The 25,822-nt window shown below is 40.0% G+C and overlaps 1 protein-coding gene across 1 annotated transcript in view; it reads left to right on the top strand.

The window, feature by feature from the left end:
• The window catches only part of fam161a (FAM161 centrosomal protein A), a 32,573-nt gene extending 8,327 nt beyond the window's left edge, over window positions 1-24,246 (top strand). Inside the window, exons 2-7 of the mRNA XM_067989083.1 lie at window positions 7,610-7,872; window positions 10,480-11,658; window positions 21,070-21,237; window positions 21,463-21,562; window positions 22,521-22,690; window positions 23,878-24,246. Coding sequence (XP_067845184.1) covers window positions 7,610-7,872; window positions 10,480-11,658; window positions 21,070-21,237; window positions 21,463-21,562; window positions 22,521-22,690; window positions 23,878-23,992 — 1,995 coding nt within the window. The 3' untranslated portion in view covers window positions 23,993-24,246. The remainder of the gene's footprint in view (window positions 1-7,609; window positions 7,873-10,479; window positions 11,659-21,069; window positions 21,238-21,462; window positions 21,563-22,520; window positions 22,691-23,877) is intronic.
• The last annotated feature ends 1,576 nt before the right edge of the window (window positions 24,247-25,822 follow it).

Here is a 25,822-nt window from a genome sequence, read left to right as displayed (position 1 = left end):
ATTCCCTGGACTCAGGAGAGGTCCCGGCAGATTGGAAAACTGCTAATGTAACACCGTTATTTAAAAAGGGTAGTAGGCAGAAGGCTGGAAATTATAGGCCAGTTAGCTTAACATCTGTGGTGGGTAAAATTTTGGAGTCTATTATTAAGGAGACAGTAACGGAACATTTAGATAAGCATAATTTAATAGGACAAAGTCAGCATGGCTTTATGAAGGGGAAGTCATGTCTGACAAATTTGCTTGAGTTCTTCGAGGATATAACGTATAGGGTGGATAAAGGGGAACCAGTGGACATAGTGTATTTAGACTTCCAGAAGGCATTCGACAAGGTGCCACATAAAAGATTATTACTTAAGATAAAAAATCACGGGATTGGGGGTAATATTCTGGCATGGGTGGAGGATTGGTTATCTAACAGGAAGCAGAGAGTTGGGATAAATGGTTCATTTTCGGACTGGCAACCAGTAACCAGTGGTGTTCCACAGGGGTCGGTGCTGGGTCCCCAACTCTTTACAATCTATATTAACGATTTGGAGGAGGGGACCGAGTGCAACATATCAAAATTTGCAGAAGATACAAAGATGGGAGGGAAAGTAGAGAGTGAGGAGGACATAAAAAACCTGCAAGGGGATATAGACAGGCTGGGTGAGTGGGCGGAGATTTGGCAGATGCAATATAATATTGGAAAATGTGAGGTTATGCACTTTGGCAGGAAAAATCAGAGAGCAAGTTATTTTCTTAATGGCGAGAGACTGGAAAGTACTGCAGTACAAAGGGATCTGGGGGTCCTAGTGCAAGAAAATCAAAAAGTTGGTATGCAGGTGCAGCAGGTGATCAAGAAAGCCAACGGAATGTTGGCTTTTATTGCTAGGGGAATAGAATATAAAAAGAAGGAGGTATTCCTTCAGTTATATAAGGTATTGGTGAGACCGCACCTGGAATACTGCATACAGTTTTGGTCTCCATACTTAAGAAAAGACATACTTGCTCTCGAGGCAGTACAAAGAAGGTTCACTCGGTTAATCCCGGGGATGAGGGGGCGGACATATGAGGAGAGGTTGAGTAGATTGGGACTCTACTCATTGGAGTTCAGAAGAATGAGAGGCGATCTTATTGAAACATATAAGATTGTGAAGGGTCTTGATCGGGTGGATGCAGTAAGGATGTTCCCAAAGATGGGTGAAACTAGAACTTGGGGGCATAATCTTAGAATAAGGGGCTGCTCTTTCAAAACTGAGATGAGGAGAAACTTCTTCACTCAGAGGGTGGTAGGTCTGTGGAATTTGCTGCCCCAGGAAGCTGTGGAAGCTACATCATTAGATAAATTTAAAACAGAAATAGACAGTTTCCTAGAAGTAAAGGGAATTAGGGGTTATGGGGAGCGGGCAGGAAATTGGACATGAAGCTGAGTTCGGATCGGTCAATGCCCTGTGGGTGGCGGAGAGGGCCCAGGGGCTATGTGGCCGGGTCCTGCTCCGACTTCTTGTGTTCTTTAGATTTGTGGTTGGGATCAGATCAGCCATGATCTTATTGAATGGCGGAGCAGGCTCGAGGGGCCGATTGGCCTACTCCTGCTCCAATTTCTTATGTTCTTATGTTCTTATGGACACCAAAACTGTATGCAGTATTCCAGGTGCGGTCTCACCAATACCTTATATAACTGCAGCAATACCTCCCTGTTTTTATATTCTATCCCCCTAGCAATAAAAGCCAACATTCCATTGGCCTTCTTGATCACCTGCTGCACCTGCATACTAACTTTTTGATTTTCTTGCACTAGGACCCCCAGATCCCTTTGTACTGCAGTACTTTCCAGTTTCTCGCCGTTAAGATAATAACTTGCTCTCTGATTTTTCCTGCCAAAGTGCATAACCTCACATTTTCCAATATTGTATTGCATCTGCCAAATCTCCGCCCACTCACCCAGCCTGTCTATATCCCCTTGAAGGTTTTTTATGTCCTCCTCACTCTCTACTTTCCCTCCCATCTTTGTATCATCTGCAAACTTTGATATGTTACACTCGGTCCCCTCCTCCAAATCGTTAATATAGATTGTAAAGAGTTGGGGACCCAGCACCGACCCCTGCGGAACACCACTGGCTACTGGTTGCCAGTCCGAGAATGAACCATTTATCCCAATTCTCTGCTTCCTGTTAGATAACCAATCCTCCACCCATGCCAGAATATTACCCCCAATCCAGTGATTCTTTATCTTGAGCAATAATCTTTTATGTGGCACCTTGTCGAATGCCTTCTGGAAGTCTAAATACACTACGTCCACTGGTTCCCCTTTATCCACCCTGTACGTTATATCCTCAAAGAACTCAAGCAAATTTGTCAGACATGACTTCCCCTTCGTAAAGCCATGCTGACTTTGTCCTATTAAATTATGTTTATCCAAATGTTCCGCTACTGTCTCCTTAATAATAGACTCCAAAATTTTACCCACCACAGATGTTAGGCTAACTGGTCTATAATTTCCAGCCTTCTGCCTAATACCCTTTTTAAATAAGGGTGTTACATTAGCAGTTTTCCAATCTGCCGGGACCTTTGCCGAGTCCAGAGAATTTTGGAAAATTATTACCAAAGCATCCACAATCCCTACTGCCACTTCCCTCAAGACCCTGGGATGTAAGCCATCAGGTGCAGGGGATTTATCCGCCTTGAGTCCCATTAATTTACTGAGTACCAATTCCTTAGTGATTTTAATCGTATTTAGCTCCTCCCCCCACCAGAGCCCCCTGTTTGTCCAGTGTTGGGATATTCTTAGTGTCCTCTACCGTAAAGACTGAAACGAAATATTTGTTCAGCATTTTTGCCATCTCCATGTTTCCCACCATTAATTTCCCGGTCTCATCCTCTAAGTGACCTACGTTTGCCTTAGCCACCCTTTTTCTTTTTATATAACTGTGGAAACTCTTGCTATCTGTTTTTATATTTTTTGCTAATTTATTTTCATAATCTATCTTCCCTTTCTTAATCAATCCTTTCGTTACTTTTTGCTGTCTTTTGAAGACTTCCCAATCTTCTATCCTCCCACTAAGTTTGGCTACCTTATATGTCCTTGTTTTTAGTCCGATACTATCCTTAATTTCTTTACTTAGCCACGGATGGCTGTCATTTCTTTTACACCCTTTTTTCCTCAGTGCAATATATTTTTTTTGAAAGTTGTAAAATAACTCCTTGAATGAACACCACTGCTCATGTACCGTCTTACCCTTTAATCTATTTTCCCAGTCCACTTTAATCAATTCCGCTCTCATACCATCATAGTCTCCTTTATTCAAGCTCATTACGCTTGTTTGAGAACCAAGCTTCTCACCCTCTAATTGGATATGGAATGTCACCATGTTATGGTCACTCATTCCAAGGGGATCCTTAACTAGGACATTATTAATTAATCCTGGCTCATTACACAGGACCAGGTCCAAGGTTGCTTGCCCCCATGTAGGATCAGTTACATACTGCTCAAGAAATCCATCCCTAATACACTCAATAAACTCTTCCTCAAGGCTGCCCTGCCCAATTTGATTTGTCCAGTTAATATGATAGTTAAAATCCCCCATAATTATGGCTGTTCCCTTATTACATGCCCCGACTATTTCCTGATTAATACTTCTTCCAGCAGAGTTGCAACTATTAGGAGGCCTATATAATATGCCCACTAGTGTTTTTTTCCCCTTATTATTCCTTATCTCTACCCAAACTGTTTCGTTATCCTGATCCTTTATCCCAATATCATTTCTCTGTATTACAGTGATTCCTTCCTTTATTAACATAGCCACCCCACCTCCCCTTCCTTCCTGCCTGTCCTTCCTGATTGTTAAATACCCTGGCATATTTAATTCCCAGTCGTTATCACCCTGCAGCCATGTTTCTGTAATGGCCACAAGATCATACCCATATGTAGTTATTTGTGCCGTTAACTCGTCCATTTTGTTACGAATGCTACGTGCATTCAGATAAAGAACTTTCAAATATATTTTGTGACACTTAGTTCCTGCTTTTTCCTTTTTTAACACTTTACCTTTTACTCCATACCTTCTGTCCCTTCCTGACACGCTTTCCTCTGTCTCCCTGCTCAGGTTCCCAACCCCCTGCCACAGCTTTGATGCTGGGTTAATCGCCTTACGCCTTCTAGTTTTTATTTTATCTGTCGTGCCTAAAGTACACTTTCTTTCCGCTGCTCTACACTTTTCCCTCTCACTTGTTCTTGAACAACTGTTTGTACTATTTGTATTGTAGATTTCCCCTGGGTCTTCTCCTCTCTTGCTGCTCTCAACTTTATTCCCTTCTGACTCCCCGCTCAGGTTCCCATCTCCCTGCCACTCTAGTTTAAACCTTCCCCAACAGCACTAGCAAACACCCCCGCGAGGACATTGGTCCCGGTCCTGCTCGGGTGTAACCCGTCACGCTTGTACAGGTCCCACCTTCCCCAGAACCGGTCCCAATGTCCCAGGAATCTAAATCCCTCCCTACTACACCATCCCTGCAGCCACGCATTCATCCTGTCTATTCTCCTGTTCCTATACTCACTAGCACGTGGCACCGGTAGTAATCCTGAGATCACTACCTTTGAAGTCCTGCTTTTTAATTTATCTCCTAACTCCTTAAATTCACCTTGCAGGACCCCATCCCTTTTTTTACCTATGTCGTTGGTACCGATATGGACCACGACTACTGGCTGTTCATCCTCCCCCTCCAGAATGCCCTGCAGCCGCTCCGTGACATCCTTGACCCTAGCACCAGGGAGGCAACATACCATCCTGGAGTCACGTTTGCGGCCGCAGAAACGCCTATCTGTTCCCCTTACAATTGAATCCCCTATCACTATAGCCCTGCCACTCTTCTTCCTCCCCTCCTGTGCAGCAGAGCCACCCACGGTGCCCCGAGCCTGGCTCTTGCTGCTTTCCCCTGATAAGCCATCTCCCCCAACAGTATCTAAAGCAGAATATCTGTTTGAGAGGGAGATGGCCCCAGGGGACTCCTGCTCTACCTGCCTAGTCCTTTCACTCTGCCTGGCGGTCACCCATTTCCTTTCTGCCTGCGTAATCTTTACCTGCGGTGTGACCACCTCACTGAACGTGCTATCCACGATAGTCTCAGCATCGCGGATGCTCCACAGTGAATCCACCCGCAGCTCCAGCTCCGAAAGACGGTTAGCCAGTAGCTTCAGCTGGACACACTTCCTGCACACCTGGTCGCCAGGGACACTGGTAGTGTCCATGACTTCCCACATAGTGCAGGAGGAGCATATCACGGGTGCAAGCTGTGCTGCCATGACTTGCCTTAGACTCTCAGACTCTCCTCCCGCTCTAGGTCGCTCCTTTTATACTGTGTTCACCTCAGAATCTTGTATGTTTCAAAAGATCTCCTCTCATTCTTCTATACTCCAGTGAGTATAGGCCCAACCTGTTCAATCTTTCCTCATAAGACAACCCTTCCATACCTGGAATCAACCTAGTGAACCTTCTCTGAACTGCCTCCAATGCAAGTATGTCCTTCCTTAAATAAGGGCACCAGAATGGTACGCAGTACTCCAGGTATGGTCTCACCAGCACCCTGTGCAGTTGTAGCATGACTTCCCTGCTTTTATACTCCAACCCCCTAGAAACAAAGGCCAGGATATATCTCCTTGCCATTTCCTTCTCTTGACTTGAAGTGTTCCACATTTATGGAATGATCCATAATTTGGATTGTTTGAGAACCAATAAAACCCTACCACAAAAGGTAATTGAGTTTATATAGTTGACCAGGCTGGGATTTAGATCAGGTTTCACTGAATGAGAGTCCAGTGCTGCACTACAAAAGCTACTTGCCCCATGTGAATTGTATGTTTGGCTTTGTAATAACTATCATCTGGATTCTGTACTTTCCTCCTGCTTCTGGAAGAGCAGATGGTGTGGACTACTTGTGGCTATTAGATATTGGTCAGTAGCAGGTGGATTCTATAGGATGAATCTTGCTGATTACTTATGATCCTGCTACAAGGCTGTTCATATGGGAATTCATTTGCCATTGGGAATAGCAAAGTTCAAATATCAGTGAAGATTTAGATTCCGGCCATGGAATAAAAGGGACAGTAGCAGCATGGATACAAAATTGGCTAAGTAACAGGAAACAGAGAGTAGTGGTGAACGGCTATTTTTTGGACTGGAGGGAGGTGTACGCTGGTGTTCTCCCGCGGTCAGTTCTGCTTTTCTTGATATATATTAATGACTTGGACTCGGGTGTACAGGGCACAATTTAAAAATTTGCAGATGGCACATAACTCGGAAGTGTAGTGAACAGTGAGAAGGATAGTGATAGACTTCAAGAGGATATAGACAGGCTGGTGGCATGGGCGGACATGTGGTAGATGAAATTTAACGCAGATAAATGCGAGGTGATACATTTCGGTAGGAAGAATGTGGAGAGACAACATAAACTAAAGAGCACAATTCTAAAAGGGGTAAAGGAACAGAGAGATCTGGGGTTATATATACAAAATCGTTGAAGGTGGCAGGGCAGGTTGAGAAAGTGGTTAAAAAAGCATACAGGATCCTGGGCATAGAGTACAAAAGCAAGGAAGTCATGATGAACCTTTATAAAACACTCGTTCGGCCACAACTGGAGTATTGTGTCCAGTTCTGGGCGCCGCACTTTAGGAAAGATGTGAAGGCCTTAGAGAGGGTGCAGAAGAGATTTACTAGAATGATTCCAGGGATGAGGGACTTTAGTTACATGGATAGACTGGAGAAGCTGGGGTTGTTCTCCTTTGAACAGAGAAGATTGAGAGGAGATTTGATAGAGGTATTCAAAATCATGAAGGGTCTAGACAGAGTAGATAGAGAGAAACTGTTCCCATTGGCGGAAGGGTCAAGAACCAGAGGACATAGATTTAAGGTGATTGGTAAAAGAACCAAAGGTGACATGAGGAAAACTCTTTTACACAGCGAGTGGATAGGAATGCACTGCCCGAGTGGGTGGTGGAGGCAGATTCAATCCTGGCCTTCAAAAGGGAACTGGATAAGACGTGAAAGGAAAAAATTTGCAGTGCTACAGGGATAGGGCGGGCGAGTGGGACTAGCTGCATTGCTCTTGCATAGAGCTGGCACAGACTCGATGGGCCGAATGGCCTCCTTCTGTGCTCTAACCTTTCTATGATTCTATGTCTTCAGCAAGCATATTCAGCCCTTTACCACCCTTTACTACGAGAGCTTAAAATAGCCGAATGATACTTCTGTATTCAAATATATATTCATCAATCTTAATCCTCAGAATGTTGTAATATTTTATTTTCAGTCTGAACTACCTAACTAATTTGAACCTGATCTTAGAGAATTATTTTGATACACTTTTGTCAGAACAGAATTTATATTTACCACATTTTAAGCAAGATGTTTACAATTCATTGGTTCTTATAGCTTGTTTTACGCTGCCTTTTCTGGTATATTAACCCAGTGTTGTTTCCCTTTTTTCTATATTTTGCTTTTTTTTAATGTATCATTTGATTGTGCTTACTAACTTAATTGGCAATAATACAATAATAGCAGCATAGTGTTTCTCTGAAATGGCAGGTGTAAATTGTGAATAACAGAAACAGCTAACCAATTTTTTGTGTTTTTAGAATGAGAATGAAAATGATTCTGATCCTCATACCAATGAAACAGAGCACCCCAGACAAGTTCATTATATGGACGATGGGGATTCAGTAGGTCCCAGTAGTTTATGTGGCATGTCCGATGAAGACTACTATAAGAAAGTAGAGGAACTGAAAAATGCACATGCTCATACAATGGCAAAACTAGAGAAAATGTATGAGAGTAAACTCTGTGTCAGAGGTGTGAAAGCTGCTTCAGAGGATCCCTGTGAAACTTCAGTGTATTACAGGTGGGCACATTGAGAACTAAATAATATGTTCAAAAAGTTCAAAGGAAGATTAGATTGATCCTGTCTGCCACTATACTGAAGAATACAAGGGCAGTATGGTTCTTTTTATGGTGGTGAAAATATGAGATTATCAATATAATATATACCATCAAAATATAAATAATTGAACTAGATATACAGGATATGAACAACTCATGACAAAAATGTCACTGGCTCCTAGGTCTGGGGGCAACTACATGAGAGGTAGCACTGAAAATGTCACTTCAATACTGTTTTTAACCAAACAGCAGTATCTGTCAGTAGTCCCATAGAGGTAGATCTCTTGATATTTGCACCCAGAAATAGATACATTCAATTTATCCTCCCAGTTTATTTCTGGCCTCCCACCATTATTCCCAGTCTCTGCCATTCATAATCCTTTGCCAACGCCCTCTCAACCTTCTATCTCATCTATCATTACATCCCCAATGACTTCCTATTCTGCCACTGTGCTAGGTTCCTGTCTCTCCTGGGTAAGACTATGTCTAATCATTTCTTCATCTCTTTCACCATACAGATCCCACTGCTAACCCCTCCACCATCTCTTTCCACACCTGGAAAAACTATCCATGAACTCTGTCATCAGCGACATCATAAACTCACACCACTCTATCCTCAGGCCCACCATCTGTACTGACATCAGTGTCTCATTGATCTGCTCGATAATTACCATGTGTCCACCTTCAGTGTCCTTATCGCTACTAGATCCTGGATGATTTCCTACCCCCACCCCCCTGTGCAAGGCCACATCTGTGGTCTGAAATCCTTGGGTCAGGGACTAGAGCACATGTGCAATACGACCAGCTTGGCTGTCCAGATCTGATTTGACCAGTTCAAGCAATATTGCCATATCACTCTTAAGGGAAATCCTCCTATTGATACAGGGTCACCTTGGAGGGCAAGGACAACCCTGAACCCTTTGCCTCCAAAAACAGCCTCCTCTAATCTCCCCTCTCCATACCCTCTATCCACACATCTGATTCTAAATGTGAAGTGCTCATGGACTTTCTTACCAAAATCAAGGCCATCCACTGGGTAGCTTCTACTTCCTATATCACGTTATTCCCCCACCCTGCGCTAGGTTGCAGCTTCTCTCTTTCTCCCCCCGCCCCATTTTCCCCCCAGCCCTTATAAACTCAATTTTCCACAAAGCCCACCATGTGCTCCCTTGATCACCTTCCAACACACTCCTGACCACCCAACTTCTCCTTCTGAGCCTCATGCTCATTGACAGTATCAATCTTTCCCTTTCTTCAGGAATTATTTACACCCTCTTTAAAATTCTTGTCACCACCTTTCTCCTTTTAAATAAAAAACATTGTTGACCCCTCTACCTTTACATTCACCTACCCTTTCTAGAGCAGCTCCCCGAATGTGGTGATGTCACAGGCATCTGTTCACCACTCATGTTTGTGTCCTTCCAGTGTGATTTTTGATTAGCCCACATCCAAGTCACCAGTGTCATCATTTGTGACTGCTGCCACAGCTGGATGTCTTTCCTCACTTTTCCCAACCTCTCTGCTGCCTTCGACACTATTGATCACTCAATTTTTCTGTGCATCCACAGTTCACCTCCATGTCACTGTGCACATGTTTTTTCTCCTATGTGCCCCTCATCACATGTCCTTAAATATTTTCTTCTCTCTTGCCCACACATTATCCTTCTGGTATGCTCCAGCTCCATCCTTGGTCCTCTCCTATTCATTATCTACATATCAATAATTTGTAAGCACAGGGTCAGCTCACTGCATGTAAACCATTGGCACCTAACTCTATCTCTTTGGCATTACCACTCAGTCCAGCACAGTCACTCCACTATCCAGCTACTGCACACCACCGGCGCACTCCACTATCCAGCTACCCATCCAAATTAATTTCCTAGATCAAACTTAATTTGCTATAGCTAAATATCATCAAAACTGAAATCATCCTGATATGCTTCTGGCACTGATCCCATCAACCTCCCTGACTGCACACTTGGCTGAGCCTAGTGGTGGACAACCCAATTTTTTTTTCTTCTGCTGAGCTGAGCTTTCCTTGTCTACTTATGCTCATACTCTCTTTGCTGCTGAAATCCTCATCCACACCTTTATCACCTTGAGTATTGATTTCTCCAATGCGCTCCTTGCCAGCCTTTCTGCTTTCGCCCTTTATAAACTTCCAACTAATCCAGAATCTGTGACCTGTATCCTTTACTGCATAAGTTCTATTCACCCATTACCCCTGTCCTCACCCAGTTCCACTGATTTCCTGCGTCTGGCATATCAACTTCAAGACTCACATTCTTATTTTCAAATCCCTCCATGCTTGGTTCCACCTTATTTGGGAAATCTTGAAGTCTGATCTTCAGTCTCCTCTGGAATGCTCTTCCAAAACAACTTTACCTTGCAGCCCTTCTCACTGCTACTAAAAGCAATCTGCTAAATTCTTTTACATCCTTTTCTGCATCACCTCCACCTAGTAAAGAACTCGTGGGATGTTCTTTTACAAGAATGCATTATGTAAGTTGTATTAATGTGCATGTTCTATTATAAATATAAATAAACTTACTTTTGTAAATTTTTATAGTTCAACCTGCAAAATGAATTCAGATAAGAAAAATAGTGTCCATCTATCTTACTCGACAACTGAGGTAGACAGTACTTCATACTCAAGCCTGTCAGAAATGTCCAATGAAGATCAGAAAATAATTGGGAAAAAACTCATGTCCTGTGGAAGGGATCGAATTCAGGGAATGTGGGATGGATTTTCTGTGGAAGAGTATACTTCACGTGAAAAACCCCAGAAGCTCGGAAGCTCAAGTTTACCAAAAATGAAAACAATTAAAAAGGAGCAAAAGCAATGGTCACCAAAGATCACAATACCACAACCATTCCAAATGACCCTCAGAGAGGCTGAGAAAAAGAAGCAAAAGTTCAAATCAAGGTCTGAAATTGAAATAGAGAACCATTTGCTGAGAAAACAATTAGAGGAAGAAGCAGAATGCCAGAAAAAATTCCGTGCTAACCCTGTGCCAGCCCATACCTATATTCCGCTGTTTGAGGAAATAATAGAACGGAATGAAGAAAGAAGAAGGTTTGTAAAAATGAGGAACAAAGAGATTCTACTGTCAATGCAAAAACCATTCAGCTTTCTCGAAAGAGAGGAGGAGAAGAAAGAAATCCGAAAAATGCAAATAAAGGACCTGGATATTTCAGTAAAGGAAACAAAAAAATTTAAAGCAAAACCAGTCCCCAGATACCTTCGTGATCAAAAGGTCAGTGACAGGATTGAAGAGGAAGAACTCTACAGAGCAATTAAGATGAAAGTGAGAGCTCAGGACTTGTTATACAGTGCATCCCTTCCAAAAAGTATGCTTCACAATACCTTCTTGAATAAGAGGAAAGCAGTGGGTTGGGACCCAGATAAAGAACTGAAATTCAAACCCCAGATTAATACAAAAGTACCAGATTTTGCGATGTTGCACAGAAAGTCTCAGAGACAGCTCATGAGAAAGAAGAGCATGAAATTGACAACTGTGTGTGAACCCTTCCAACTGCTCACTTCGCATATTCCTTCTAAAAAAGAAAAGATTTTGGATGATATAATGGCAGATGAAAATCGGTTGAAAGAGACCCGATGGCCTTTTATGTCTTGCAGAAACCAATGGAAATCACATGACAGCACAAATTCATCTCAATCAGGATCTTTGGACTTGGAAATTATAAAGATCACAGAGTCTGCAAAGAAGAAGAAAGAAGCTGTTAGGTAAGAACAATTTTCACCTTTGGAATGATGAGTATAATCAAATGATTCATAAAATCAGTTGAAAGTGATCTGTACTGCATTATTTTCTGATTGTAGCCTTTTAGTGAAAAGATTAGATCTCATAGCAAAGCTATCCTACCCATTAGCCTTTAAAAATTAAAGCTTCTCAATTTATATATCATTTGGTTCAGATTTTTATGCATTAAGGCAGATAAATAATTCAAGGACATTTCAAGTTAATTTGACATGGGGAAGAAAAGTCAAACATAAAAAGCATTCTGACAATGCTGTAAGGAAATATCAGCACAATGTGAACTTTAGGCTGTGTTAGCAAACGTCTACCCACAAGTAGTACACTGCTGTCCTCATTTGAAAGTGGTATTGCAAAAAAGGTACAAAGGACATGATCCAAATGCACATTTGAGTTGCATCATGCTCAAATGTTCCACAGCATTAATTAGTTCAGAATAGTTATTACTTTACATTTTCTCTCTATCTCACCTCCTTGGAATTAATATTATGAACTTTCAGGTGTATAATGCAATATTAAATATTTAGGAGTACCATAAAATTCCTGAGATGGTTGAGATAGCAAGAATTTCAAAGCCTGTTATAAATATTTCTTGGTAACTTACTCAGATATAATATATGGTGGAAAACACAGTGTGTATTATAGATTACTGCTTAACCTTCCATTTACCCAAGTGAGCTAATGATCAGAATAATGTAATGGAATCTGTAGGGACTAGTGACCATAATGCGAGTACATTTAAGATTATCTGGCAATCAGTGCCAATCAGGACTAGGGCAAAAATATACCATTTTAAAAAGGCAAACTTCAGAGAAATAAGAAAGGAACTGTGAAATCCTGCTGGAAAATATTTCAATCGTGAGAAACAGGAATAATTTAAAAATTGTTATTGAGATTGAAAGATAAATGTTTATTACATATTTTAAAAGGTGAGTGGTCCCAGGATTCCAATAGTATTGCACTGGTAGGTGACATTGTGAACTTAATTTTACGTGACAAATTGAAAACAATGAGGCAGCACCTAACGTTAAGTGACAGACCCAAACAGAACCCCATGAATTCTTTTAGAATAAATAACAATTGTGGCCTACTGTCACTGTTAGGTAGAGCAGAAAATACTGTCAGTTAGCATTTGTGCACGGAAACTGGTTTGTTAATTAAACAAAATCAGAACTAAAAAAGCCCTTGTCAAATAACATCCAAGAATTCATAATGGCCTCTACGCAATGCACAAATAATTTAAAATCCAAAAAGGTTTAATGGAGAATAAAAGGGACACAAAGTGACCTAGAGATGGAAACTGGAACAGTGAAACTCAGCTCAACTGAGGAATAGAAAACTGCACAAGGAAGAAAACCACCTAAGTCATCTGTTCCGTAGAAGGAGAGCGATTTCCTTGGAAAGCAGCTGGAAACAAAACAGGTAACGTACACTACACCCCCTGCCCGATGAGCAGAAAAAGCACCCCAATTGAGCACAGTTTGATACCTGCCCAACTGAGCATGAATTGCAGCCACCCCAATGAACATACCGTAAAACCTCCAACCCCATATTGTGAAATGCAATCCTCAAGCTCCCGCTGATTATCAGTCGCAACCCCCTCCTTCTCTCCTCCCTCGATCTTCTTGGTCCAATTCAGTAATGCCCTCTAATCCTCCTGCATTTGTTTCTTGACTACCTATGTAGTATGCTGCAGGAGATCGACTGGTGTATCCAAAAACACAAATGTGAGCTATACAAGTAGTTTCCAGAACTGCTGACTAAGTCAAGGAAAATGGGAATGATCAGGTAAACCAAATTATATAAAGCCTACAGGAAAAGGGAAGGGGGAGGGGAATTTCCTAAAACAAGTTGAGAGGTGGCTCAACCGTGGCTTGCAAAAGAAATTAGGGATAGTATTAGATCCAAAGAGGAGACGTATAAAATTGCTAGAAAAAGCGGCAAGCCTGAGGATTGGGAGCAGTTCAGAATTCAGCAAAGGAGGACAAAGAGATTGATTCAGAGGGGAAAAATAGAGTATGAGAGTAAATTAGCAGGGAACATAAAAACTGATTGTAAAAGCTTCTATAAATATGTCAAGAGAAAAAGATCAGTGAAAACAAATGTAGGTCCCTTACAGTCAGAAATGGGGGAAATTATAATGGGAACAAAGAAATGGCAAAGCAATTAAACACATACTTTGATTCTGTCTTTACAAAGGAGGACACAAATAACCTCCCAGAAATGTTAGGGAACCAAGGGTCTAGAGAGAGGGAGGAACTGAAGGAAACCAGTATTAGTAAAAAAAAAAGTGCTAGGGAAATTAATGGGGCTAAAGGCTGACAAATCTCCAGGGCCTGATAATCTACATCCCAGAGTACTAAAGGAAGTGGCCCTGGAAATAGTGGATGCATCGGTGATCATCTTCCAAAATTCTATAGACTCTGGAACAGTTCCTACAGACTAGAGGGTGGCAAATGTAACCCCACTATTTAAAAAAGGAGGGAGAGAAAAAACAGGGAATTACAGACCAGTTAGCCTAACATCAGTAGTGGGGAAAATGCTAGAGTCTATTGTAAAAGATGTGATAACTGAAGACTTGGAGGGCATTAACGGGATTGGACAAAGTCAGCATGGGTTTATGAAAGGGAAATCATGCTTAACAAATCCACTGGAGTTTTTTGAGGATTCAACTAGTAGAATAGATGGGGGAGAACCAGTGTATGTGATCTATTTGGATTTTCAGAAGGCTTTTGATAAGGTCCCACACAAGAGGTTAGTGTGCAAAATTAAAGCACGTGGGATTGGGGGGAATATACTGGCATGGATTGAGAATTGGTTGACAGACAGGAAACAGAGAGTAGGAATAAACAGGTCTTTTTCTGGGTGGCAGGCAGTGACTAGTGGGATACCGCAGGGATCAGTGCTTGGACACCAGCTATTCACAATATATATCAATGATTTGGATGAGGGAACTAAATGTAACATTTCCAAGTTTGCAGACGACACAAAGCAGGTTGGAATGTGAGCTGTGAGGAGGATGTAAAGAGGCTCCAATGTGATTTAGACAAGTTGGGTGAGTGGGCAAGAAATTGCAGATGCAGTATCACGTGGATAAATGTGAGGTTATCCACTTAGTTTGTAAAAACAGAAAGACAGATTATCATCTGAATGGTGATAGATTGGGAAAAGGGGAGGTGCAACGAGACCTGGGTGACCTTGTACACCAGTCACTGAAAGCGAGCATTCAGGTGCAGCAAGCAGTTAGGAAGGCAAATGGTATGTTGGCCTTCATTGCAAGAGGATTTGAGTACAGGAGCAGGGATGTCTTACTGCAGTTATACAGGGCCTTGGAGAGACCACACCTGGAGTATTGTGTGCAGTTTTGGTCTCCTTATCTGAGGAAGGATGTCCTTGCCATGGAGGGAGTGCAACGAAGGTTTACCAGACTGATTCCAGGGATGGCAGGACTGACGTATGAGGAGAGATTGGGTCGACTAGGCCTATATTCACTAGAGTTTAGAAAAATGAGAGGTGATCTCATCGAAACATATAAAATTCTAACAGGACTAGACAGACTAGATGCAGGGAGGATGTTCCCGATGGCTGAGGAGTCCAGAAGCAGGGGTCACACTCTCAGGATACGGGGTATGCCATTTAGAACCGAGATGAGGAGAAATTTCTTCACTCAGAGGGTGGTGAACCTGTGGAATTCTCTACCACAGAAGGCTGTGGAGGCCAAGTCATTAGATGTATTCAAGAAGGAGATAGATAATTTCTTAATGATCAAGGGATATGGGGAAAAAGCGGGAACAGGGTACTGAGTTAGACAATCAGCCATGATCATTTTGAATGACGGAGCAGGCCCAAAAGGCCGAATGGCCTACTCTTGCTCCTATTTTCTATGTTTCTATGAGAAGCTAGAAATGCAAAAAGGCTTCTTGGGATAAGTATATCTAAGTGTTAAGCAAAAAACTAAAACAAATGTACAGTAAAAAGAATAGATACAGAGGAGGTATAGAACTTTAAAAGAAGTGATATTAAAAAGGTAAAATAATTGAAATATTAAGTGAATATTTTCTACAAGTATTCACCAGATAGATAGTGCTAATTTGCTATACAATTTCTGCAATATACCTAATATCTTAGGCAATTTTGAAGTTGGTGCTTCAAAGATATTTGATAAATTAGAGGATTTAAGCAGTCAAATTTCCTGGACCAGATAATGGCCCAGAATTTACTGTGAAAATAACGGTGAGGCTAACTGCGCTCACCGTTATTTATGCGCAAATTGGACAGCAGGTTCCAGCGATTGCACACGCACAGTTAAACGCAAAAATCCTGAAATTGCTGTCAGAGATTCGCGAAAACGCCATCTCGCTGTCTGACTCACAATTCAAATACATTGAACGGCGTGAAGTTCCTGTACTTGCGTGGTAGATACAGACTAAACTCGCCACAAAAAGTTAGGGCTTGTCCATTTTTACAAGTGTGGAATCTCATTCCACACTTGTAAAATGGTGGGGGGGGTCCCGGTGGAGAGAAATCTAGAATGCTAAAGAGAAAAGACAAGAAAACAGTGCAGGAAAGTGATTGGGGTAAGGATAATCAGATTGTGTCAGGAAGAGACAGAGTGTACAAACTAAAGAGTCCACTAACAAATAGGGTGCGGGTAAGAAAAAATGGTAATAAGACAAAAAGGGCCATAGTACAAAAAAATTTCAAGATGTCTAAAAGTGTTAAAAAGACAAATCTAGAGGCACTGTATCTGAATGCACGAAGCATTTGTAATAAGGTAGACGAATTAACAGCGCAAATAGATGTAAACGGATACGATATAATTGCGATTACGGAGACACGGCTGCAGGGTGACCAAGGCTGGGAGCTGAATATCCAAGGGTATTCGATATTTAGGAAGGACAGGTAAAAAAGAAAAGGAGGTGGGGTGGCGTTGTTAGTAAAGGATGAAATCAGAGCAATAGTGAGAAAGGATTTGGCTCAGAAAATCAAGATGTAGAATTAGTCTGGGTGGAGTTAAGAAGCACCCCAAAGGCCGAAAACACTGGTGGAAGTTGTCTCTAGGCCTCCAAACAGTAGCGGCAATGTAGGGGATGGCATCAAACAGGAAATTAGAGATGCATGTAACAAGGGTACTACAGTAATCATGGGTGACTTTAATCTACATATAGACTGGCCAAACCAAATTAGCAATAATACTGTGGAGGATGAATTCCTGGAGTGTGTACAAGATGGTTTTTTAGACCAGTACGTTGAGGAGTCAACTGGGGAACAGGCTATCCTAGATTGGGTATTGTGCAGTGAGAAGGGGTTAATTAATAATCTTGTTGTGCGGAGTCCTTTAGGGAAGAGTGACCATAACATGATAGAATTCTTCATTAGGATGGAAAGTGAAGTAGCCCGATCCGAAACTAGGGTCCTAAATCTAAACAAAGGAAATTGCAAAGGTATGAGTAGTGAGTTGGCTATGATAGATTGGTGAGCTTCATTAAAAGGCATGACGGTGGACAGGCAATGGCTAATATTTAAGGAACGAATGCATGAATTGCAACATATATACATTCCTTTCTGGCACAAAAACACAAAAGGAAAAGCATGGCTAACAAAAAAAATTAAGGATAGTATTAGATCCAAAGACTAATACTATCCTTAATTTTTTTTGTTAGTCATATAAAGTTGCCAGAAAAAGTAGCAAGCTTGAGGATTGGGGGCAGTTTAGAATTCAGCAAAAATGGACCAAGAGATTGATTTAAGAGGGGAAAATAGAGTATGAGAGTAAACTTGCAAGGAACATAAAAGTGGACTGAAAAAGCTTCTTCAAGTATGTAAACAGAAAAAGATTAGTGAAGACAAGTGTTAGGTCCCTTACAGTCAGAAACGGGAGAATTTATAATGGGGAAGAAGGAAATGGCAGAGCAATTAAACAAATACTTTGGTTCTGTCTTCATGGAAGAGGACACAAATAACTTCCCAGAAATGCTAGGGAACCAAGGGTCTAGTGAGAAGGAATAATTAAAGGAAATTAGTTTTGGTAAAAAAAAATAGTGCTGGAGAAATTAATGGGACTGAAAGCTGATAAATCCCCAGGGCCTGATAATCTGCATCCCAGAGTACTAAAAGAGGTAGCCATGGAAATAGTGGATGCATTGGTTGTCATCTTCCAAAATTCTATAGATTATGGAACAGTTCCTGCAGATTGGAGGGTGGCAAATGTAACCCCACTATTTAAAAAAGGAGGGAGAGAAAACAGGGAACTACAGACCGGTTAGCCTAACATCAGTAGTAGGGAAAATACTAGCGTCTATTATAAAGGATGTGATAACAGGATACTTAGGAAATATCAATAGGATTAGACAAAGTCAACAGGGATTTATGAAAGGGAAATCGTGTTTGACAAACCTATTGGAGTTTTTTGAGGATGTAACTGGTAGAATAGGTAAGGGAGAACCAGTGGATGTGGTGTATTTGGACTTTCAGAAGGCCTTTGGTAAAGTCCCATATAAGATGTTAGTGTGCAAAATTAAAGCACATGGGATTGGGGATAATATACTGGCATGGATTGAAAATTGGTTAACAGACAGGAAACAGAGAATAGGAATAAAAGGGTCCTTTTTGGGGTGGCAGGCGGTGACTAGTGAGGTACCACAGGGATCAGTGCTTGGGCCCCAGCTATTCACACTATATATCAATGATTTGGATGAGGGAACCAAATGAAATGTTTCCAAGTTTGCTGACAACACAAAACTAGGTGGAATCGTGAGTTATGAGGAGGATGCAAAGAGGCTTCACGGTGATTTAGACAAGTTGAGTGAGTGGGCAAATACATGGCAGATGCAGTATAATGTGGATAAATGCGAAGTTATCCACTTCGGAAGGAAAAACAGAAAGGCAGAGTATTATTTAAATGGTGATAGATTGGGAAATGTTGATGTACAAAGGGACCTGGGTGTCCTTGTATACCAGTTACTGAAAGCAAACATGCAGGTGCAGCAAGCAATTAGGAAGGCAAATGGTATGTTGGCCTTCATTGGAAGAGGATTTGAGTACAGGAGCAAGGATGTCTTACTGCAGTTGTACAGGGCCTTGGTGAGACCACACCTGGAGTATTGTGTGCAGTTTTGGTCTCCTTATCTAAGAAAGGATATACTTGCCATAGAGGGAGTGCAGTGAAGGTTCGCCAGACTGATTCCTGGGATGGCAGGACTGTCGTATGAGGAGAGATTGGGTTGACTCGGCCTGTATTCACTAGAGTTAAGAACAATGAGAGGGGATCTCATTGAAACGTATAAAATTCTGATAGGACTAGACAGACTGGATGCAGGGAAGATGTTTCCCTGACTGGGGGGGTCTAGAATGAGGGTTCACAGTCTCAAGATAAGGGATAGGACATTTAGGACTGAAATGAGGAGAAATTTCTTCACTCAGAGGGTGGTGAACCTATGGAATTCTCTACCACAGAAGGCTGTGGAGGCCAAGTCACTGAATATATTTAAGAAGAGCTAGATAGATTTCTAGACATAAAAGGCATCAAGGGTTTGGGGAGAGAGTGGGAATATGGTATTGAGATAGAGGATCAGCCATGATCATATTGAATGGCGGAGCGGGCTCGAAGGGCCGAATGGCCTACTCCTGTTCCTATTTTCTATGTTTATGTCTATGATTGGTTAAGGAGATACACAGTTGCTTGCCCTGTCCATTCAGATCCCATTTGCCCTGTAGAGGGTGCCACGCTGTTTCCATCTTGCACTTTCAGCAACTTGAGGCGCAAAATATAATCAAGATTAAACATGCAATGTCAAGCAAAAAAGATCAAAAATGTTATTTATATACCATAAATGGAATTGAATTAGCACAAGGAGACTTGGGAAGGAATCCGAACTAATGTTAGATCTGTCACTTTCAATGCGCAGACAATGTGGCAAAGCAAAATTAAAGAAGCTAATAGAATCTTGGGGTATAATAGAGCAATAGAGTACAAGTCTACAGAAGTTTTGCTACAGCTTTACAATACACTGGTTAGATCACACTAGTACTTCTGGGTGCTTGGCTTGTATCAGGCAAACCTTATTATTGAATATTTACTTCAAAGTAATCCGGGAAAATAAACGGTAATTGAAGAAAAGTAAATTCAAAACAGATATTGAGGAAAAACTTTTTACTCCAAAGTGGTAAATGTTTGAAATAGTCTGCCAGGTAAGGTAATAGAGACAAAAACATAACCATTGGTGATATTCAAAATGCAGTTAGGTGTGAAGGTTGGGTACTAGAAGGCGGAACTTCAGTGGACTGAATGATTTTTACTCATTCCTGTCCTTTCCTATGTTTGTACGTTATGTACTTCATCACAATGTTTCTTTAACATTTGACCGAATCAATTGTGATGATCTACCTGAATGAGTAAACCCACATCATTTGTACATTGCAGATCATAGTTCCACAATGAGACAACCTAAGGCAAGGTTTTAGCAGAATTATGAGATTTAATTTTGTTAACATGATGGGAAAATAGTGCTTGAAAATTGGATCCAAGGTCAAGTATTGTACAGATATGGTGCAGTTGAAACGATATATGGAATGGGTTCACTGAACTTTTGGATTTTATAACCAACATATAATTTTTTAAAATTAAACTGTGGAGTTCTCCAGAGAAAGTTCATATTGTTAACTCCATATAACATGAATAATTCTTAGTATGTGCCACACCCAATAAATATTAACTAAAAGGACTTCAGAGGGAGAAGGAGACTACTATTGTAGCTATAGTAGTGTGGAGAGACTTTGACAATAGTATACTGAGTATTTTTTTCTTCCATTGCTATAAACCAAATAGTTTTTATTTGGATATTTAAAGCTAAGTTAAAGCAATAAATTCTGTTTCTGTGGTACGGTATTTATCTGCTTCTAGTTGTTTTAATATATTGAGGTTCAAAATTAATAAGTATTTTGTTCATTTAAAAAAGGCACATGGGAGAACATTTGATAGCGAAGCAACAATATGGATGTAAAAGAGGTTTTGTTTATTTTTAAAGAAAAGTATTTTACAGGAAAGCATTTTGATCTATGGATTCTCTGAAGTATAGACAAGTTTTCTTCCCTCAATTTTCTGGTTAAATTTATATTCAGAAAATTGTATTGTCTCATCCTGTAGATATACTTTACAAACCTGTCAAACAAGAAACAACAAAATTGCACAATTAAAAAAGATGAGTAAAATTCTGTGGATTTTATGCCTACTTTGAACTAGGGCTGAAATTATCAAATCCTGCCAATGTAAGAATCCTCCAACTTAAGATGGATTCAAACTTGTGATTCTTAACAATTTCTAAATTGTAAAACATTTCTGCAGGTACCTGTACTAAACCTTCTACTTTACCACTCTATAGGAAATCTCTGGATGAGAAAAAGAAGAAAGAAGATCTGGAAGAAAACTGGAAACGAGAGCAGAAACTGAGGGAGAGAAAATTGAAAAAGTTCATATCTATCCGCGCCCGGGCCAATGATCCACACCACAGCCTGGCTGAAGTGTCGAGATCAAAAGTAAAACAATATAGGTGTGTTTTTAGTCAAGGGCATGTGTGAGAACCTTATGTATGGACCAGACTGTTAGTGTGTGCAAACCCACTTGCTGTTGGACCATAGCCTTCCTAAATTCTAGTTGTGTGCAATTATTTCTGTTCCTATTTTCCCCCCTCTAGTTCAATGCTGAATTTCACATTCAAAAAATATTCAATCATTTTAACAGTTTACAAAACATTTAAGACATTCTGTCTTAACAGGAATCACCAAAGAAAAAGGACAAAAGACTACCTTCTGGAGCTTGAGGAGATGCAGGAGAGAGTAAGCAGGAGGCCTCTGCTCTTAGAAGAGCTCACACAAGTAAGTTCTTAAAACGTTTTGAACTGCATGAGTGTTCCTCATTACAAATTTTAAAATTTGTTCTGGTTGATTTTCATTATAATTGAAAACAAAAACCACCAGCAGTATTCAGCAGGCTTTTTTTTCTACATATTTCAAAAGGAGGTTAATTGGCCTTGTTCTTGTGAATCATATTCTTTCTTTGGGTTAAATGCCTATTACTTTGTGTTTGTGTTAAAGAGGTGCTACTTTGCTAACTGGTTTCTGAATTTCAATGAAGAATTAGGAATTAATGTTGGACATAAATGTGACTTTGTTTTTTTTTTCATTAAAGACCAGACTGTATATTTGAAAATGATCAGAGAAAATATAAATGTGAAAGCAGCTAAGATTACAGATAATGTGTACTGCTGGCCTAGTAACATGCAATAAAGACTCTTGCTTCTCAACCTGGTGAATTCATGATTTGTTTTTTTCATTTGACAGTCAGATTCTGGATAGGGATATAGAGCTGAAAGATGCAAACAAAGAGAAAAGTATTAAAGGGTGAGAGGTACATGGAATGTATATAGAATTTATAAACTGCATTCCACTCTTCAAAACATTTTTATTTCTGTGGAAGACTTATGACTAATTAGAATTTTATTTATTCATGGTACTCTGTGTAGGTGTTTAGGCTGTCAGGGCAGTCACCTTGCTGATGAAATGGTAGTACAGAGGATCTCTCCAAATAGGCAGTAAATATTTTACCATCTTAATTTAATATGCAGCTGCCTGTGATCATAGACCTACAATCATTTCTGATCTATCACAATTTTAAGTGTATAGAAAGAAGGAATATGATATCTCAATAGGCAATGTTTATTCAGATATTTCCTTGCTTACCAATTGTACAATCCTTAGTATGAAGTTGCAAAAGCCAGTTTATTTAAAGTTAAAAAGAAAATAGAACTAAACTGTTAAATGTTATTGTGTACAGAGGAATGCTAGAAGAGCAGTGGAGAGATATTTCGCTACAGCACTAAAAGAGCAGGGATTAAGTGAAGATTTTGTTTCCCGAAAAGGCCACTCTGTTCTAGACTTCATTGTACATTCCAGTGATGAAGAGTCTGAGAAGAATGATAAAGACAACAGTATAAATGAGGAAAGGTAACTCTTTTCTGCACTTTGAACAACTGACTTTTGTTTTTAATATTTAATAGGTTTTCAGTTGTCCAGTTTTAAGAAGACTATTCATAGTAGGTACCGCACAGGAGGAGGCCATTCGGCCCATCGTGCCTGTGCCGGCTCTTTGAAAGAGCTATCCAATTAGTCCCATTCCCCTGCTCTTTCCTCATAGCCCTGTAATTTTTTTCCATTCAAGTATTTATCCAATTCCCTTTTGAAAGTTACTATTGAATTTGATTCCACCACCCTTTCAGGCAGTGCATTCCAGATCATTACAACTCGCTGTGATAAAAAAAATGTTTTCTCAGGCCGCCTCTGGCTCTTTTGCCAGTTACCTTAAATCTGTGTCCTCTGGTTACCGAGACTTCTGCCATCTTGTTACATTTCAAAAATTGAAGGACAATTATGAATTTGGGATCCAGCTTCCTTAAATATTAGTTATTTAAAAAATTTAAAATTCTTGTGGCTAGGTTTTGTTTTAGGGTATACTATTATCCTCCTCCTTTAATTTTGCCAATAAAATTTTTCTTGGACTGTTTGTGTATCAAAATAAGTGCAGTGAAAACCTGATAACATTTTGCTCATTGGAGGATGGAAATGTCATTTATTGTTTTTAAATACAATTTCATCCTGTTGTGACAAAATTGTATAGCTTTAGGTTTAATTTTTTTCCCCTCTTCAACAGGGTAGGCGAGGATTAAATAGTGTCTAAGATTTATGGTGAAACTTGATTAACCAATGTGATTTCATTTAACTTTTGCTGTACCTTACAGAACTCCAACGTATAGGATGTCAGTTATTGCTGTAAAGTTATCCCAATTGTGGAATTATTTACATTATATCATCCATGCATAATGTTTAAATAATATGGTATAGTTCATTTGGTGTTAAACAGGATAGACAAAATATTTTGTTACTTTTGTTGGGCTAATGTTAGGAGTTAAATAAACAAATCTTCAGAATCCTACAGTTCTCTTATCAGGTGAAAAGAAAGAAATGTGTTGCAGCTCATCTAGCTAAAATGTTCAGCTGAAGATTTGTTGATATTGTCATCTTGTAACTAAAATTTGCTCAGTTGTAAACTTTTCAAAGCTATGTCTAAGGCATAGTAAGTACTAAGATTACAACAGTGGAAGCTATTGGCATGGGTCTAAAACTTGTTTCTCCAGTTCTGAAGAAAAAGCTGATGAATTTGAATCTTATGACTACCAAGATGGTATTGAGGACATTGAAGAATCGAGGGACACAGAAGAAAAGGAGGACAAAGAATGTGAAGATGAGTGACTACAAAGAAAGTGGCAAGAAGTCTGAAGAATTTGATATAAATGATAACTTTATAAGTGAGAGTTTTTAAAGCAATTATGTTTACTTAGCTTATTTAATATTTAGTTCTTTTGTTCCTAGTAGATACTATTTTTATGAAGTTAACTTTTTTAATATGATCAAAGACTGTGGTAAATTCTGGCATTAATAGCAGGACATTTAATTTGATGATAAAATGAATGTATTTTTACTACTAAAGTTAATTGTTTTTTAATAAGGTTCTGGCAAGTTTATGTTGTGTATTCTCAATCATGTAGCAGAAATCCAACTGATAATATCTTAAACCTCCAATCATAAAAGTTTGCATATCACAAAGTCAACTCTTTTTACTGATAGTGAAGATGCTTAAAAGTATTTTTCTGGTGCTTGTGCTGAATGATTTATGCTGTAAACTGGCAGGGATTGACACTTGCACTAGCAACATTTAGACTGTTTTGTAGACCTTTTGGCTAAATGTTCACCCTGGAGAAATTGAAAATGACGATGAAGATACTCTTTTACATGCACTGGTGCATCAATTTCCAGAGGTAAATTTATATTCATTTAAAATAGCTAACCTATATTACAAAATGGCCCTTATGAACTCCAAACATTAAAATGTTGACAATGCACTTATTAGCTCCAAGTTCTGGAATTAATCAAATTCAGGCCTTTTACATCTGATTCTGATTTAAATCCAAGGGATCAAAAGGCAACAACCACCTTCGATAGTAATGGAAAATTTATTGATGATGTTTTTGCTGGCATGCTGCCAACTGCCGCAAGTAAATTGGTTCATTATGTATCTGGGGCTCCTCACTAGTATTTTCTGATGTGAATGGACCCTGAAGGATAATTACTGATAATTACAAAAACATCATTCAGTTTTTCTTTTAAAATTTGAACAGACATGCATAAAAACACAAAACCTTTATATAGTGTTCAACAAAAATAATAACCAGTTCTTCCAAATGGGGAAGGAAATACAAGGGCATATTCTGTGAGGCTTTACCTGTGTCAAGCCAGATTAGAGAATCAGGGTTATAGTGTTTAGTCTTGCTGCTGACCTAGCCACTTTTTAGTGCTGAGCCATACTAAATTTGTCCTGCAGTCTTTTGATGGTGTAATCCAAAAGCTAATCATCCAATTTATCATAAGATTTATCCACGAACCGGAAGCAATATCTGGGTTCATCACTAGAAACCAGTTCCTGTTTTTTTAAATAATGAAGTTAGTTCAGTTGGGACCAAATCAACACATGCTGGTGTGCTAGCTTCCCTTAGCCCTGCCTCTTAAGATGAACCATCAGCGACAGTCGAGGAACATAGGGATAGGAGTCAGCCATTCAGCCCCTCGAGCCTCCTCCAGCATTCAATTAGATTATGGCTGATCTGTACCTCAACTCCCATTTACCCGTCTTAGCTCCATATCCCTTGATACCCATATCTAACAAAAATCTATCGATCTCGGTCTTGAAAGCTCCAATTGTCCTAGCACTCACCGCCTTTTGGGGGGAGATAATTCGAGATTTCTACAACAATTTGTGTGAAAATCTCCTCCAGAAACTCCTCGTGAACCATCCTCAAGTAGATGGGATCAAACTCTCTACCTCTGATATTTACCTTTGACCTAAAAAGTCATTCTCTCCAGATCAACTGCATCCAGTAACTCCTCTAGCCATTTATCAAGAGTTGGACCTGTCAGGGTCTGTCAGTTCAAAGAATGGTGGTCTGGCAATTAAAAGACCATATAGAAAGATCCTACGCTGCTACACGGGCCTTGATATCAAGCCCAGCTCACATAGAATTACTA

Source organism: Heptranchias perlo, chromosome 8 (genome assembly GCF_035084215.1).
Source record: "Heptranchias perlo isolate sHepPer1 chromosome 8, sHepPer1.hap1, whole genome shotgun sequence".
Classification (NCBI taxonomy): Eukaryota; Metazoa; Chordata; class Chondrichthyes; order Hexanchiformes; family Hexanchidae; genus Heptranchias; species Heptranchias perlo.
This window is presented reverse-complemented; position numbering and strand designations above follow the sequence as displayed.